The 19,298-nt window shown below is 42.2% G+C and overlaps 1 protein-coding gene across 2 annotated transcripts in view; it reads left to right on the forward strand.

The window, feature by feature from the left end:
- Positions 1-19,298, forward strand: part of PLCD1 (phospholipase C delta 1) — a 239,063-nt gene that overhangs the window by 138,442 nt on the left and 81,323 nt on the right. For both annotated transcript variants that reach the window (XM_040352793.1, XM_040352792.1), the window contains exons 4-6: positions 8,439-8,568; positions 11,935-12,163; positions 18,816-19,017. In XM_040352793.1, the coding sequence (XP_040208727.1) occupies positions 8,439-8,568; positions 11,935-12,163; positions 18,816-19,017 (561 nt within the window). The remainder of the gene's footprint in view (positions 1-8,438; positions 8,569-11,934; positions 12,164-18,815; positions 19,018-19,298) is intronic.

Genomic DNA, 19,298 nt, shown 5'->3' on the forward strand with positions numbered 1-19,298 from the left:
ACTGTGCCATGCCATCAATTTTCGCCACTGTGCCATGCCATCAATTTTCGCCACTGTGCCCACATCAATTGGGGGAATCTGATGTGCTGTGATATGGGGGAATCTGATGTGATGTGCTGTGATATGGGGGAATCTGATGTGCTGTGATATGGGGGAATCTGATGTGCTGTGATATGGGGGAATCTGATGTGCTGTGCTGTGATATGGGGGAATCTGATGTGCTGTGATATGGGGGAATCTGATGTGCTGTGCTGTGATATGGGGGAATCTGATCTGATGTGCTGTGCAGTGATATGGGGGAATCTGATGTGCTGTGCTGTGATATGGGGGAATCTGATGTGCTGTGATGTGATGTGCTGTGCTGTGCTGTGATATGGGGGAATCTGATCTGATGTGCTGTGCTGTGATATGGGGGAATCTGATCTGATGTGCTGTGCTGTGATATGGGGGAATCTGATCTGATGTGCTGTGCTGTGATATGGGGGAATCTGATGTGCTGTGCTGTGATATGGGGGAATCTGATCTGATGTGCTGTGCTGTGCTGTGATATGGGGGAATCTGATGTGCTGTGCTGTGATATGGGGGAATCTGATGTGCTGTGCTGTGATATGGGGGAATCTGATGTGTTGTGCTGTGATATGGGGGAATCTGATGTGCTGTGCTGTGATATGGGGGAATCTGATGTGCTGTGCTGTGATATGGGGGAATCTGATGTGTTGTGCTGTGATATGGGGGAATCTGATGTGCTGTGCTGTGATATGGGGGAATCTGATGTGCTGTGCTGTGATATGGGGGAATCTGATCTGATGTGCTGTGCTGTGATATGGGGGAATCTGATGTGTTGTGCTGTGCTGTGATATGGGGGAATCTGTGCTGTGATATGGGGGAATCTGTGCTGTGCTGTGATATGGGGGAATCTGTGCTGTGCTGTGATATGGGGGAATCTGTGCTGTGATATGGGGGAATCTGTGCTGTGCTGTGATATGGGGGAATCTGTGCTGTGCTGTGATATGGGGGAATCTGTGCTGTGCTGTGATATGGGGGAATCTGTGCTGTGATATGGGGGAATCTGTGCTGTGCTGTGATATGGGGGAATCTGTGCTGTGCTGTGATATGGGGGAATCTGTGCTGTGCTATGGGGGAATCTGATCTGATGTGCTGTGCTGTGATATGGGGGAATCTGATGTGCTGTGCTGTGATATGGGGGAATCTGTGCTGTGCTGTGATATGGGGGAATCTGTGCTGTGATATGGGGCAATCTGTGCTGTGATATGGGGGAATCTGTGCTGTGCTATGGGGGAATCTGATCTGATGTGCTGTGCTGTGATATGGGGGAATCTGATGTGCTGTGCTGTGATATGGGGGAATCTGTGCTGTGCTATGGGGGAATATGTGCTGTGCTGTGATATGGGGGAATCTGTGCTGTGCTATGGGGGAATCTGTGCTGTGCTGTGATATGGGGGAATCTGTGCTGTGCTGTGATATGGGGGAATCTGATGTGCTGTGATATGGGGGAATCTGTGCTGTGCTGTGCTGTGATATGGGGGAATCTGATGTGCTGTGATATGGGGGAATCTGTGCTGTGCTGTGATATGGGGGAATCTGATGTGATATGAGGGGACGCTGTGATATGAGGGGACTCTGATGAAGGGATTATATGAAATACTAATAAGTTTATGTTGATTAACTGTTTTTTGTGCACTACAAAAAAAATATGTGCAGTGTGCAAAGGTATTTGTTTTTATTTTTTTTCAAACTATAGTCCGGCCCCCCAACAGTCTGAGGGACCGTGAACTGGCCCCCTGTTTAAAAAGCTTGAGGACCCCTGCTTTAAGCAAATAAGAGTCAGGTAAATGTTGTCCCTTTCCTCAGATGGTGAAACATGAAAAGCCCAGCTCATCAAAGGCAGATTTCGCCCCCGTTCACACTGAATGGGGCTTTGAAATCGCGCTACTTCAGCATGGTTTTAAGGTTGCTGATTAGTGCGACTTAATGTGCTTGCTTACGATTTCATGCACAGATGTCAATGCAAGTCGCACATGAAATTGCCAAATCTAGTGCAACCTAGTATTAAAAAATAAAAATAAAAAAGGATGAGATCAAGCCCAACTCTGAGGCTGATGCAGAATATATTGCTTGATTTGTTAAAGGGATGATGTGCTTGGGAAAAAAAAACCTTACTGTACCCTCTAGCACAGTAGTTCCTGTGAAGGGTTTTCCTGCATTGTATGCAGCACAGTCAGAGTGCCTGTTCAGGTTTAGGATGGGAGCAAAGAGGATGGGAGAGCCGACTGCAGCAGAACTGTGGAATAAGGTAAAGGGGAGGCTTTAGATTCTCCCCTAGACCAGTAATGGCGAACCTTGGCACCCCAGATGTTTTGGAACTACATCTCCCATAATGCTCAACGACACTGCTGAGTGCATGAGCATCATGGGGTGCCAAGGTTCGCCATCACTGCCCTAGACAAAACCAGTGCTATACGCTGCAGCATTGGCATGGGGAGAATTTATTAATGTTTAAGATTTTCTTGCCGAAATTCAGCTTCCAGCTAGTGCTGCATACATGTTGCTTGTAACACAATTCAATTCTTTTTTTTTTCTTTGAGCCCTGGTTCACACTGGGTACGATTTGGAACGATTTGAGATGCGATTTGACATGTCAAATCGCATCTCAAATCGGCGGCAATTGTCGGCAATGGCACTGTCCTAATCAGTGCGACGCTGCATCTACGATTTCAAAAAGTAGTTCCTGTACTACTTTTTGCGATTTCGGGCCGCGATTTACATTAAATTGCGGCCGAAATCGCGGCAAAATCGCGGCCGCAAAATCGCGGTAAAATCGCGCATTTTACCGCGATTTTGAATTCGCAGCAGTGTGAACCTAGGCTTAATCCTGGAGAAAGTAATTGGCTGCAGTTTGCACACTTTTATACATTTTCTAGCTGTTTAACAAAATTTGTCTGTACGCTAATGGATACCCTGATTTATCAATGAATCGCTAAACCATATGTTCACCTCAATTCCATTGGCTGCTGGACGCTCAGATAAGAGCGAACTGAACAGTACAACGTAGGTAAAGTACACCTATCATGAGAGCAGTATGCAGGCTACCATTGGCGATCTACTTGGAAAAATACCAGTTGCTTCACTGACTGGGAACAAGCATGCAGCAAATAAGTCAGAGAAAATCATAACTGGTGATATCTGTGCTGGCTCCAAGGCATTGCTTTTTAAATCATTTGAAGGTAAATCATCAGCATGACAGCTGGACAAGTAGCATTTTCCAAATGGGATGTTGACAATGGCAAGCTCTTTATATTTCTTTCATGACTTGTATTCTGAACTTTTTTTTTTTTTTTCATTTGTCTTTCTTGATTAAAGTTGTCCGCAGGGCAGGCAGTGAATTGTATGCAACAGATGGTGTTGCTTTATGCCTCATACACACGATCAGGTTTTCCGACAACAATTGCGTGATGGCAGGGTTTTTGCCGGATAATCCGACTGTTTGTGCGCTCCATCGGACAATTGTCTGAATTTCCGACAACAAATGTGGGATAGCATGCTCTCAAATTTTTAGACAACAAATGTGTGCCCTCGGATTATCCGATTGTGTGTGCACAAGTCCGTCGGACTAAAATCCAAAGTACAAACACGCATGTCGAAGACAACATTAGCAGAATTTGCCCAAAGGGTGGCGCTAAAGAGCAGAAAAAACAGGTAGTTTGTTGGCCGAAAAAGTTCTGCCGTCTGTATGCAGAACAAGTTCACGGCCAACGCCCTTCACACAAAATTCCACGGATTTGTCCGATGGAAATCCGATCGTGTGTATGAGGCTTTAGACTTTGTTGATAAGGATAAGCAAGGAGTATATACATTTTAAAGGCATGTTGGGGGGCCTTTTTTTATATTCTAGCAGATTATATATATATATATATATATATATATATATATATATATATATATATATATATATATATATATATATATATATATATATATATATTATAGCAGAAAAAAAATGCTGTCTCTCCTCTGCTTTCCCTTGTATATGTGTTTTCAGACGCCTCTCCCAACATATCCCTCTACCCCCTTCACCAGACTGTCGTCATCATCATCATCATCATCATCACTGGTCCTATTAGGTACCATTGTGACTTCAAAAGATGTCAATAGCTTGGCTATGCTTTACACATGTATAGATAGGAACAGAACAGCTGAAAAAAAGATCACAATTATTTTTATTTTATTTATTTTTATAAAAAGGCAAATCGCAAATACAAAAGCTGGTTACAGCTAGTGAGATTTTGCTGTTGTGTTTTTTTTTATTTTTTTGTGTGTGCAATCAAAACCTGGAATTCATGAACTGACACATCAAATCAATTTCTTCACATTAAAGTGGAACTTTAGTCAGAAAATTAAGTGCTGCTAGATCGCTTCAGGCTGGCCCCTTTAGCGGGTATAGTACTGAAACATTAAAAACAAGTGTCTATACTGTTTAAAATCCAGTAATACACTGTTTCACCCTGCTCTGCACATGCTCAGTTTCTCTTCTTTTTTTTTTGGCACTGTGCTGAATTTGTAGAGGCCGATCTGGTGACAGCCGAAAGATAAACTGCTGTTCAGGGGCTCTGGGCTTCAGCAAAATGGCAGCCTCCGGCAAGAAGAACCGGGAACAATTCTGGAGGCAATTTACTTCACACACTAATTTTGGTAGCATAATTATTAATGTGGAATATATGTTCATTGCTGAAAAACATATAATTTTTTATCATTTTGTGGGTACATTTCCATTCTGATCAGTAATGTACAGAATTCCCTTTTATCAGTTGTTTTAACCGCTTAACGCCCGCCGCATGTATATGTACGTCCACAGAATGGCACGTACAGGCATATGGACGTACATGTACGTCCCTGCCTTCTTGCGGGTCGGGGGTCCGATCGGGACCCCCTCCCCGCTACATGCGGTGGGCGTCTTACCTTCGGGAGGGATCCGTGATGAGGGGGCGGCTGTTCGTTTTTGTCGGCCCCCTTGTGATCGCTCCCAGCCATCACAGTAAGTGGCACCAACACTACACTGACACCACACACATAGGCACACTTAACCCCTTCCGATTACCCCCCCCCCCCCAGCCCCCTGTCAGTGTCACTGATTGCAGTGATCATATATTTACTGATCACTGCATTTAGTGTCAGTGTGACAGTTAGTGTGACAGGCAGTTAGTGTTAGGTCCAGGGTAGCCCCGTACCCCCGCCCTCTAATAAAGGTTTAACCCCTTGATCACCGCCCTAGTTAACCCTTTCGCCCCCTATTGCCAGTGTCACTAAGCGATCGGTTTTCTGATCGCTGTATTAGTGTCACTGTTGCCGCTAGGTAGCTAATTTTTTTTTTTTATATTGCGATTTTTTTTTTTTTTTTTTTTTTTTACTAAAGACATGTGGCTGAATACATTTTTGGCCTACGTTTTTGACTAAAATTTTGTTTATTCGATTTTTCTTATAACAAAAAGTAAAAAATATAGATTTTTTTTCAAAAATGTCGCTCTATTTTTGTTTATAGCGCAAAAAAAAAAAAAAAATCGCAGAGGCAATCAAATACCATCAAAAGAAAGCTCTATTTGTGGGAAGAAAAGAATGCAAATTTTGTTTGGGAGCCACGTCGCACGACCGCGCAATTGTCTGTTAAAGCGACGCAGTGCCGAATTGTAAAAACGCCTTTGGGCATTTAGCAGCATATTGGTCCGGGGCTTAAGTGGTTAAATTATTCAGAGTTCCAGTCCTATACCCTCGTTGTTTGGTTCCCATAACCCCATGGGGCCTATAAACCTTTGGTATAAACCCCTGATTTTAAAGGGTCTGACCACTCACCTACAGTCCATCACAGATCTCCTACATCTCTTGTGCTTCCACATTAGAATATTCTGTAACTAGTAACTCTTGCTAAATCTCTTTAATGTATCCAATGGAAAAAAGGGAATAAGACTCCCTCGCAGCAGGTTGGAATTGAGACCTTGGGCAAGGGCCTCTTTTCATAGACATTCAGGAAGAGATCTAAAAACCTGGTGGGTGGTACTCTGCTGCCATTTATCCAGATCCAAAATAACAGTTGTATACAAAATATCAGTTGTAGGTTGAATGAGCCTTTAATTATGGGAAATACGCCTTCTGCCCATATTGGTGCACAAGGTTATTACAATATACAGTTTAGTCACCTGGCAGTTATATTTGTTAAATACACAATCACATGGGCACACACATCAACACCCCCCAGTTTTTTTTGCAATACAGTGAGTGACTTCATGAATATTTATAACTGAGACAACAGACTGTCCTAGGGCATGTAAGAGGTTCTTCTCCTTGTGGTAGATGGCTTATCATACACGTATTTCCTTAATTATAGAGGCCTCTAGACGTTGGGTGTAGGTCACAGAATAAATATATATATCAAAACCATTTCTAGCTTGCAAGAACCTGTAATTAACTAGTTGGCATAGGCTGGTGTGGTGAAGACGGGCACCAGCTGCTCCTATATTTACTAACTTGCCTGACATTTTGCATGTTAAATTTATATTGTGTATGTGGGCAAAAAAAAAAAAAGAATATGAATTATACATTGGTTTAGGTACAAGTAATTTTAATACCATTATTGGATAAGTACATGAAAACTTTTAGGGCCCTATTAAACTAAACCTACCTTTTAAAAAAAATTGCAAGCAGGCAGCATGTTTATAAACAATATATCCCAATGCTACCTCAAAATACCCTCCAACACCAACAAAAAGCTGCTAAACACCCCTGCTTAATTATCAATTTTAAAAATACTAAATAAAATTAATTGGTGCACCGCTTTTTATAACCCAAAAGCAAAAAATTAGTGCATGAAAAATGAATACCAAAAAATGCTGTGTGTGTGTGTGTGTATGTATATGTATGTGTAATATATATGCCAAGTTTTTCAACAATTTTTTTTTGTGCTGAAAATGCCCCCCTCGGCTTATACTCGAGTCACCTTTTTGCGCCTAATCTCCTGGAATTTGGGGACCCAGTACCAGCCGGCCGTAGGTCCCCTGGACCCCAAACTTGGTACACATGTAGCCCTCTTCCTCTACAAGTGTGCAAAGTTTGCTGTCTGGGGGACCTATGGCTGGGAAACACAGATTTTTCAAATCCAGGCACCCCTTCCATAGACTCCCAAGTTAAACGTCAGTCTAGTCATGGGCACAGTGAAGCATGCACATGGACACAGTGAGGCATGCAGATGGACACCCTAGGCTTCTACTCGAGTCAATACGTTTTCCCATTTTTTTTGTGGTAAAATTAGGTGCCTCGGCTTATATTCGGGTTGGTTTATACTCGAGTATATACGGTATATGTCATATGTGAATACTAAAAAAATTTACATTTTGACAATTCCTCAAACCGGTGAATACCGTATAATCTGTGATATCACTCCACAAATTCAAGCTGTGCAAATCACCTTAAATAATCTGTGCTAAAGTCCTGTGCGTGCAAAGTAAATTTTCCAAGTGCACAAATAACTGTAATCCCCAGAGATTAAGAATCTTAAACCAGTCTGTTTCCAGTGGAGCCCTTTCACTCCCCAATGTGTGCATGTCTCCACAGTGAAATACAAATATGCCCTGCCTTCCTAGATGGACCTTATGATAAAAGGTCATAAACAGTTTACAATGGGATAGGAATCCAGGCACTTTTGCTGCGGCTACAATATCCCTTTCTTCTCCTCCACAGCACAGGTTATACACTCATAGAAAGGAAGAGAGCGCCAATACTGTACCCTACCTCCAGTGCCTCACTGTTGGCTCATCACTATGATTGCGCAGCATCCCTAACTAATAGTGGGTTATGGAAGAAAGTTGACCAGACCCAGCGACCATGTAAGGGTGGTCATATTTGCATATTGGACCCCTTTCACACTGGAACGTATTGCAGGCGCTATAGAGTTAAAAATAACGCCTACAATACGCCCTTAAAAATCTGTCCTCATTTAATCCAGTGTAAAAGCCCGAGGGGCTTTCACACTGGAGTGGTGCGCTAGCAAGACGGTAAAAAAAAGTCCTGCTAGCCGCATCTTTGGAGCAGAGAAAGAGCGGTGTGTTTACCGCTCCTCCTTCGCTGCTGCCCATTGAAATCAATGGGACAGCAGTGCATTGCGGGCGGTTTTAACCCTTTCTCGGCCGCTAGCAGGGGGGTAAATGCGCCCGGCCTAAATGCACTGCAAATCCGCCCATATGGTCGGCGGTAAAAAATATCGCGTTTTAACGCCGACGCTATGGGCGGCACAGTGTGAAAGGGGTCTAGGAGAGTCATTGTATTCTAGGTTTGCTCTACAGTCTTTATTATTTAGTGTTTAACTGTGCAACACATGGTATGATGAATTTGCCTGTATAAAGCTAAGCTTTTTTTTCCTGAACGCTTTAAAGTTGGATTCACACTTGTCTACGGAAAGCGGACAAAAATAAAGACAACAAGATGAGCCTTAAGGAGCTAAAGCACTTCTTGCAGGAAGTAAATGTTGAGACCGATGATAACTATGCAAAACAAATATTCCAGGTATGTGCTCTTCTTCTAAATCTAGATTTATGTACAAATTGGATTCTTCACTTCCCTTTAAAATAGTTTTATTACTATGCTCATTAGAGAGTGTCTGAGTGTCGCCAACAAAAGGGATTTCCTCATATTGTCTAATGAAGTCCATGAAGGTATACAAAACACAAAAATGCTGTACCATTCGTGATCTAGTTCCATCTTGAACATCCATTGCGTTAGAGGAGATACTAAAATCAATGTTTATGTTCACAAGACAGAAGATAGAAATTACACTGATCAGTCCTAACATTCTAACCACCCCCCTTATATTGAGTAGGTTCCCCTTTTGCCGCCAAAACAGGCCTGACCCATTGAGGCATGGCCTCCACTAGACCTCTGGAGGTATGCTGTGGTATGTTGCACCAAGCCATCACTGCCTCCGCCAGCTTGCCTTCTTCCCATAGTGCATCCTTGTGCCTTCTCTTCTCCCAGTAAGCAACACACATGAACTTGATCATCAACGTGATGTAAAAGAAAGCAATTCATCACAGCAGGCCACCTTCTTCCATTGATTTGTGGTCCAATTCTGATGTACAAGTGCTCGTTGTAGGCTTTTTGTGGCTGTGACACGGGTCAGGATGGGCACTCTGAGCAGTCTGTGGCTATGCAGGCCCATATACCACACATTGTGATGCACTGTGTTCTCTGTGAGCCTTGGATGCCCTTGACTCTGTTGTTGGTTCGCTGGTTTTTCTTCTTTAAACAACTTGTGCTAGGTCCTGACCACTGCAGACTGGGAACATCCCACAAGAGCTGTTGTTTTGGAAATGTTCTGATCCGGTCATCTTCTATCTTGGCCCTTGTTAAAGTTGCAGAAATTGTTACGCTTGCTCATTCTTTCTGCTTTCAACTCATCCACTTGGGGGACAACATGTTTACTTTGAGATGCCATTGTAATTGGTAAAATTAAAGTTAGTTATTTGACCTGTTAGTGGTCATAAAGTTATGGCTGATCAGTGTATATCCATGCCGTAAAGCATGGATAATGTTACATACAGTAATTACATATACCATTCTTGTAGGATTTCTGTGAAAGCTAAAAATCACTATAGTAGGCACCATTACTCCCAGTGATCTCCACTAGCTTCCATTCCAGGTCCCGTGCCTAGTGCCCTACTGCATTGTGCACATAGGAGGTCTCCATCTCAGCATGGATTCGGAGAACGCTTTATATTTTCTTAATTCATGCAAGGCGTTCCAATGCTAGATCAGTGCACCTGCGTAAAACCTTTGGGAGTTTGGAGCTGCATGATTCTGGACAAAATTAGAATCGCAATTTTTTTGCTTAGGATAAAGATCACAATTCTCGTGGCGTAACATCATCTTTCACATTATACGAAAAAATTGGGCTAACTTTACTGTTTTTTGTTTTTTATTAATTCACTAAAGTGTTTTTTTTTCCCAACCAAATTGCGTTTGAAAGACTGCTGCGCAAATACAGTGCGACATAAAATATTGCAACAATCGCCATTTTATTCTCTAGGGCCTCTGATAAAATGTGTGTGTGTGTGTGTGTGTGTGTGTGTGTGTGTATATATATATATATAAATGTGTGTGTGTGTGTGTGTGTGTGTGTGTGTGTGTGTGTGTTTGGGTGTTCCAAGTAATTTTCTAGCAAAATAATACTGATTTTAACTTGTAAGCAACAAGTGTCAGAAAAAGGTTCAGTCTTTTAAGTGGTTAAAAGAAAAGTATGGGTTTGTTTTTTTTCTCCCATCATACTTGCCTAGGTGGATGCAACATCGGTCCCCCAGCGCCTCTACACTGAGAACTGAGTGATCGAACATCGTTGATGGCTTGGTTCTCACAGCTCCCCAAGCAGAGAACTGCTGACTGTCAATCAGCAGCTCTACGCTCTGCTCCTCGTCGCTCACTAGATCACTGAGCTGTGGAGGGACAGGGAGCGGCCATCTCAGGCTCTCAGCGGCTCGCTGAGAGGCTGAGACGGGCGTCAGTCCAGGCACCTGGCGGATCTTGACTTCCATTGTCGCGATGATGTGGTGCCTGGACTGATTCCTGTGACGTCAGCAGACTTCAGTCCGCTCTCTGAAAATGGGTCAGAGGAGTGCAAAACAAATTGCACTACTGTGACCCATAGGAGAAACCCAGCCAAATGAGCTTAGGTTGGACTTTTTTCTTTAAACTTCCCTCACTTACAGACCAAAGTTCATTCCTTTGATCTAAAAGGACTAAGTGTTACAATATTTCTCCTTATCTTTGTCTAAGCGATGTTGAGTTAAACTTGGTAGGTTGTTTTTTTTTTTTGTTTTTTTTTACCGCTTTCAGCTGTGAGCAGAGAACTCTCTGCACTGAACCGGGAAAATGCTCTGTTAATGGGTTGTATGCCCGGGGGGGGGGGGGGAACCCCTATAAGGCACAGGTATAATAGGCTAGTATGCACTGCATACTAGCTCATTATGAAATACTTGCCTTAGAACGAAGCGCCCGCACCGCTGAGGGAGCCGACTTGTTCCCTCCTGGGTTTCTTCCGGGTTTGTGGGAGTCCTTTTTCCGTCAAGGCCCGGCACCATCCGCCTAACCTTCAGAGCGCATGCGCCACTGCATGCAAGGTGAATATCTCCTAAACCATACATATTCATTTCATCTACAGGTAAGCCTTGTTATAGGCTGACTTGTAGGTAAAAATGTGCAAGCGGGGTATACAACCGCTTTAAGATCGCAGGGGCGGTAGAATCGCAATCTTGATTCTTTAATGATTAATCGTGCAGCTCTATTGGAAGTGCCATACAGTAAACCTGTCGCATATAAGTAATGGCGGGAGGTCCTGGAGGTGACATGCACCTAATTGGCCTTAACTCATTGGGGGAGATTTATTAAAATGGCTGTATACAGGATCTGGTGCAGCTGTGCATAGTAACCAATTGGCTTGGTTAATTAAGCTTTGACAATAAAACCTAGAAGCTGATTGGTTACTATGCACAGCTGCACCAAATTTGATATGCACCAGTTTTAGTAAATCTCCTCCTCAGTGAGGCCTACACTTTTTGCAAAGTTGCTGATTTCCTGGAATTTGGCTTTAAATGGCAAAAAGCAGCAAATATTTAGGGGGGCAAAAAGTTGGTCCAAAAAACCTGTGCGGTGTCACTTGAAGACCCCATATAATAGTTGGAACCCTCTGCACGTCTTTTCTTGAAGTATGCACGGAAAGCACTAGAAAAGGTGCATAAAAAGGGTTGAATTCACCCGAAATATAAAGTATATCCAAATGAGCCATCAGACACTGGAGGGGTTTGTCCACTGATATTCTTTATAGTGTTTTGCAGATTAAAAAAAAAAAATCTAACAATTAACGTAATACTATATTTTTAGCAATGTGATAAATCACAGACTGGAGCTCTGGAGGATGACGAAATTGAGGAATTTTATAAAATCCTGACAATGCGAGACGAAATAGATGTAATATTTGACACCTACAAGAGCAACGAGCGTCTTCTGTCTGCTGAAAAACTGCAGAAATTCCTGGCGGTGGAGCAGAGGGAAACCGTGACCTTGGAGCAGGCAGCCTCCCTGATAGACAAGTATGAGCCAAGTGAGGAAGGTGAGCAAGATTTATCTCTGGAGGGAAATTTTCCCACATCTCATGCAAAGTAAAAAAAGAAAAAGCCTCGTTGTCCAAGGAATTACTTTCTTTCTTTTTTTAATACAGGGTTACCTGATTCCGTTTGCAAATAAATACCTGACAAGCGTATTCTAAAATGAAATTCTAAAATGATGGAGAAAATAAAAATGGAGAATTTACCTAAATTTTATTAGAATTTTTTTATTTTTTTTTAAATACAATTTAGGTAAATTTCCGTTTTTTTATTTTATTTTTTTCCATCATTTTATAATTTCATTTTAGAATACTCTTGTCAGGTATTTATTTCCAAAGGGAATCAAGTAACCCTGTATAAAAAAAAAAAAAAATACACCCTGACTGCAAAAATAATAACGATAACACTAAAGAGCCTGTGATTTTGCCAAGGAAAACAATCATCACAAAAAGGTGAAGGCATATAAACGGACACAAATTTATATAAAAAAAAAAAAACTATCTTTAGCTAACTGTTACCTAGCAAATGGTTTTATCTCTCCAATGGCCTCCCATTGGAGAGAGAAAACCATTTGCTAGGTAACAGTTAGCTAAAGATAGTTTTTTTTAAACATAAATTAGCTTTCCTGCACTCTGTCCAAAAGTAAAAGAAAAAGAAAATATGTGGTTGGAGTTAGGCTAAACCCAATTGAACGCCTTTATTAAGTATTCTGATTTTGTCAGGAAGCCTAAAAGCTATCCTTGTAGAAATTATTAGTGTTAAATTTGCTTGTAAACTAGCTCCAGTTTCCCTGAAGAAGCCAGTTTCCTGGCAGTAGCATATCTGTGTACAAGCAGCAGCCTTTCTACAGAGGTCCAACAGCTGTATTGTCTCTGTTTATTGGAAAGTTATAGGACAGGCTTGGTGGGGGATGGGGGAGGGCAGGGTTTGTTGTAGAAAGGCCACCGCTTTCATATTGAAACAGTAGTCCTTATCTGCAGGCTGTTAGTGGCTGCCAAATACTTTACAGATAAATCAAACCGTCAGAATGGTGTGCTTTTTTTGGCCCCCTAAATGGGTTTACAGTATTTTAAAGAGGAAGAAAACCCTCTTTTAAAAAACAAAAAAAACACACCCTGCAAGGCAAAGGCATAATAAGCTAGTATGCATAGCCCCCGCAGCGGTGCTCAGTCACCTCCTCCATTGGCGCCATCTCTCCACGAGTCACTTCCGCATATCGTGGCTCTGGCACTGTGACTGGCCAGAGCCGTGATGACGTCACTCCCGCGCAGGTGCCACCATTAACGGCATGATCGCGGTTAGTAACGGCACGCTCAGTGTGCCTTTCTTTTGCAAATCTCTCCTAAACCGTGTAGGTTTAGGAGATATTTGTTGCACCTACAGATGATCCTTAAAGGGGTTGTAAAGGTTTGTTTTTTATTTTCTAAATGGGTTCCTTTTAAGCTAGTGCATTGTTGGTTCACTTACCTTTTCCTTCAATTTCCCTTCTAAATGTTTTTTTTTCTTTGTTTTCTTTGTCTGAATTTCTCACTTCCTGTTCCTCCTCAGTAAGCTGTTCAGTAAGCTGTTCTGGCTGACTTTCCACCGCTCGGATGATGGTGTGAAGTTTACTGAGGAGAAACAGGAAGTGAGAAATTCAGACAAAGAAAATAAACATTTAGAAGGGAAATCGATGGAAAAGGTAAGTGAACCAACAATGCACTAGCTTAAAGGAACCAATTTAGAAAATTAAAAACGAACCTTTACAACCCCTTTAATCTAGGCTTACCTGTAGGTTAAAGTGGTCTGTAAGGGTTTACAACCACTTTAAGTGTATTGCTAGGCAAAGATAGATAGATAGATAGATAGATAGATAGATAGATAGATAGATAGATAGATAGATAGAGGAGTGGTTGGGAAATGTCAAGGTCAAGTTTTTATTGATGTCTGTGGTTGGTGACCACTGTCTGAGACAGAAAATGGGGGTAAAATTCAAAGTTTTAGGAAAAAAGGTAAGGGGAAACTTTCCCTATTCTTTCTAACACTATACAAAGTTTTGGCTATACACGCACTTTAATCAGAAACTTAAAGGGTCACTAAAGGAAACGTTTTTTTTTTGCTGAAATGACTGTTTACAGCAGGGGTCTCAAACTCAAATTACCTGAGGGCCACAAGACAAGTTTTCATATGCCATGGGGGGCCGCATGCAAACTTTCAAACTTCAAAAACAACAGTACTGGTGTCAGCGAACACATTATTAACCCCCAGCACTGGTGTCAGCGAGTGCATTATTACCACCAGCACTGGTGTAAGTCAGGGTTTGACAGATTTGCTTGGAATCTAGGAGCCAGCTAAAATAGTTAGGAGCCAGAAAACGCACCCCGTCCCGACGAGCTTGCTCGCAGAAGCGAACACATACGTGAGCAGCGCCCGCATATGTAAACGGTGTTCAAACCACACATGTGAGGTATCGCCGCGATTGGTAGAGTGAGAGCAATAATTCTAGCTCCTCTGTAACTTAAAACATGCAACCTGTAGATTTTTTTAAACGTCGCCTATGAAGATTTTAAAAGGGTAAAAAAGTTTGTCGGCATTCCACAAGCGGACACAATTTTGAAGCGTGACATGTTGGGTATGAATTTACTCGGCGTAACATTATCTTTCATAATATTAAAAAAAATGGGGATAACTTTACTGTTGTCTTATTTTTTAATTAAAAAAAGTGTAATTTTTTCCCAAAAAAGTGCGCTTGTAAGACCGCTGCGCAAATACGGCGTAGCAGAAAGTATTGCAACGATCGCTATTTTATTCTCTAGGGTGTTAGGATAAAAAATATATATAATGTTTGGGGGTTTTCTTTAGAGGGAAGAATATGGCAGTGAAAATAGTGTAAAATGACATTAGAATTGCTGTTTAACTTGTAATGCTTAACTTGTAATACCAACGGCCACCACCAGATGGCGTCAGCTCACATCTGGTGGTAATAACTTGTAATACCAACGGCTCACCACCAGATGGCTCCAGCTCAAAAAAAAAAAAAAAATTTTTTTTTTTTTTTTTTTTTTTTTTTGCTCCCCTCACTTCCACCCTGCCTGAGGGCCATTTATAACTGGTCCGCGGGCCGCAAATGGCCCGCGGGCCGGTACTTTGAGACCACTGGTTTACAGGGTATAGAGACACAAAAGTTAACTGATTCCTTTTAAAAATTATTAAAAATAGATTCAATTCTATCATATAATGTGCCTGTAGTTTCACTTTCGGTTTTAAACTGGTTTTATGTTTATGTGAAGTAAAGAGACCCACAGAACAAAAACAAACAAATCCAGGGCAGTGTTTTGTTTTTAAAATGAATCTGATTGGTTCTGAGGAGTTTTAGACACACACCACAGTGAGAAGCTCGCATGAGATTTTTCATAAGGAGCCAGACAAGCAGGAAGTGTGGAGATCAGAGCAGAATTACAGCTACTTCAAAGCCAAAACAAACAATGAGGACATGAAACCAGTACTGCAGTAAGGTAAAGGAAGCTAAGTAATAAAGTGATTCAGCACTGGAAAATAAATAAAACTAAATTGCAAGCCAGCACTGCAGATATAATCCAAAAAATATCTCAAAGTGAATAAATAAATAAATAGTGCAGCGCAAGTACATATATCTAAAAATATAAATAATAACACAATTAATCAAAATTAATAAATAGAGTCCATAAAGTGCAAAGTGATAAAGGTGCTCCAAAAAACTCAATAATGATATAAGGTGCAGAAATCTTCATCAGATCTGTGACCCATAGGACAGGATTATCCTCCACCAAGGCTAATGGATGGCCTCTCACCTCAGCGATTCGACCTGTGGCTAGGTCAAAAAGCAAATAGCATATCCTCCACAAAGTAAATGGCAAGCAGCTTTCATGGGCTCAACTCCAAAACGTCCACCAGATGGAACCAGCAAGCAATAAGCAAGTTAACACTCTCCCATAGATCATTCAATTGGACCGGGAAAAAGTAAAAGACACACTCTAAGTGCTCTCCGCTTAAAAAAGGTTAATAATCAGAAACAAAAAGTATAAAAACCACTCACATTATAATGCACTCTAAACCGAGTGCAAAGATGACAGCTTGTACCGCAGCTCTAAAGCCCGGATCGATGCATACAGCGTATGAAGGTCTCTGTGAGGCAAACGCGGGTGACGTTGACGTAGCTCCTCCCCCTCGTACGCATTACGTCCCAGTTGTGGGCGGGACTTCATCAGCGTGGAGCCCCGCCCACTTTGCACTTTATGGACTCTATTTCTTAATTTTGATTAATTGTGTTATTTATATTTTTAGATATATGTACTTGCGCTGCACTATTTATTTATTTAGGTAAAGGAAGCTATCTAGCTAAAAAAAAAAAATTCCTTTAGTGATCCTTTAAGAGAAGTATTGTGTTTTTTTTTTTGTTTTTTTTATTTATTTCACAACCATGCTTGCCTAGGTGGATGCTGCATCTGTCCCAAGGTGCCTCCAAGTCTGAACTGAACACTGCCAATCGCTCGTTTCTCAGAGTTCCCTGAGCAGAGAGCAGCTGACTGTCAGTACCCAGCTCTCTGCTCTGCCCCCCACACTCACTGGAGCGCTTGGCTGTGGAGGGGGAGGGAGCGGCCGGCTCAGGCTCTCAGAGGCTCAGCCAAGTGATGGTCCAGGCATGTGGGCGGATCCCGACCATATGGTCACGGTCCTTCGTGAGCCTGGACCGGCTCTGTGACATCAGCCAACAGTGGGTTTCTGCCTGTTGTCTGCTGAAAACAGGTCAAAGGAGAGCAGAACGATCTGCACTCCTGTCATCCAAAGAAGTACAGCCAAACAAGCTTTGGCTGTACTTCTCCTTTAATTTTAATTGTTGCATTGCAATGCTTTTATTGAATTTAGTTTTATTGTAATGTTTGCTCCAAGTGTCTACTTTTCCAAGACATTTTTTACAGAACTCACCAGCAGAATCTGCTTTTGTATATCAGATTCCTATACTAGACTATAGGACACTAATATGTTTGTATGCATTTAGTAAAATAGCAGCCTTTGTGGTCAATAGCAAGTGTCACACTTCTGCTCTGTGTATGTATGCAATACAGGGAATTGTACAGGGGGAGAGTGCACATTTAGAGCGTTGCATGCTCTATATAGACACTGGAAGCTGTTAGTCACTCACAAATTTCAGCCTGTAAATCTTTTTCTATCAACGTGTTCTTACAAGTTTTTTTTTTCTTCACAGCCAGCAACCAGAGTCACACATTTAAAACGGATTCAGTGGCGACCTGCTCATTGGGGGCACCACCCTCCTAATCCATGCGGGGCGCCGGATGCATGAGGCTCTAATTGACTTCAAAACGGATGGGCTCGGATGTGCAGAGCACTTCGGCCCGAGCCCACCCACTTATGTGACATTAGCGAATTAATATTCGCTAATGTCTTCCTGCTTCTCCTCCTGGCCAATCAGAAAGCGGGACCTGAGACCTGATTAGCCCGGGAGCCTTGGGACTCCCAGCCAATTGCGTCCCAGGACCTGCTTCCTATTTGGTCGGGAGGACAAGCAGCGTCCCCAGCTAGGGTAAGGCAATGGATCGCCTCCTTCCAATCATTCGATTGAGCGCTGGGGGGTAGTGCACCAGCCGTCACTGGATCTGATGCTGATTGTTGGCTGAGTCGACGCAACTCCAGTTTACATCCTGTTACCTCAGACTCCATTTAGATATAAATAAATATTGCAAAAGATTTGCGTCCTTTTTTAATTTTTTTTTTTTGGACCTAAACATGACAGAACAGAGGTAATCGGATGTGAACGACTGTACGCCCATATACATCTGACTGCTTAGATCTAACGCGATTCTAGAAAGCTTCACTTTTTAAAGCTGTGATTCAGATATTGCATTTTGTATAATTACATTGTTCAAGCTTGTTCCATACCTGGCCAATCTTTAGGGAGGCTGGAAATCAATAAGGGAAGGCACCTTTTACTGCAGTGATTACCTTTTAGCTTCCAGGTCCCACATGGCATGGGCACCATTTACGAATCCCTTTAATTTTTCTCAGCTGCCCCACCTCTTTACCTTGCCCAATCAGAGAATGCAAAGTTTCTCTGAATGGTTCCTTAACTAGATGAGCGGTCTCCTGTGTTCACTATGCAGCAGGGCAGTCACTCAGCACAGGATCCAAAAGACAGCAGCATGCGCTGTAATAGATTCCAGTTTCCAGAGTTTTGGCACGTGCACTTTAATGGTTCAAGCTTGACCAATGTATCCATGCAAAAAAAGCCATACCTTTTAACTATAAATGCAGCAAAAGAATGAAGAGATACCAATGTTTTACACATGACATCTGCTCTTTACTGCTCTGATTCAGCAGAGGATATGTTTATGGATTCCCTGTTGATCAGACCGGACATGGTCAATGTGAACAGGGCCTTGGAACCAGTGTCGGTGGGCTTCAATGGACAATGCAGTGTGCTATTGACCTCAGTTTAAGGTCCTTTTGCGATCATTGAGAATTTATTGCTGATGCATAGAATGACTTTTAACCTTCCCCAGCTTTTGTTTTTAAACCTTTACATCTTTGATCATGGTTTTTCAGCTGCAGTTCCTTGCTGGAGTAACAAAATAAACTCCTAATATAGGTTGTTGTAATAGAGAATTCTATGTTGTGTTACAGCTAAGAAGCAACAGTGCCTGACAAAAGATGGCTTCCTTATGTACCTGCTGTCTGATGATGGGAATGTATTTAACCCAGCACATCGTAAAGTTTACCAGGACATGAACCAACCACTGTCTCATTACTTCATCTCCTCTTCGCACAACACTTACTTGATGGAGGACCAGCTAAAAGGACCAAGTAGTACTGAGGCCTACATAAGGTGAGCTGCAATCAGCTGGTCATCTACGAACCTGATCACACCAGGCTTTTCTGTTATGGCACTAACACACATATTTGTGTGTGTGTGTATATATGATGGACTTTTGTGGACAGTTTGTGGCGGCTGGTGCTCAAAATTTTTGGGGGGGCGCAATCAAACTGGGAAAAAAAAACATCAATTGCAGCCACTGTGCCCATCAAACGTAGCCACTGTGCCCATCAAACGCAACCACTGTGCCCATCAATTGATGTCAGTTTGCCCCATCAAATGTAGCCAGTTTG

The sequence above is a fragment of the Rana temporaria genome, chromosome 5, assembly GCF_905171775.1.
Source record: "Rana temporaria chromosome 5, aRanTem1.1, whole genome shotgun sequence".
Lineage (NCBI taxonomy): Eukaryota > Metazoa > Chordata > Amphibia > Anura > Ranidae > Rana > Rana temporaria.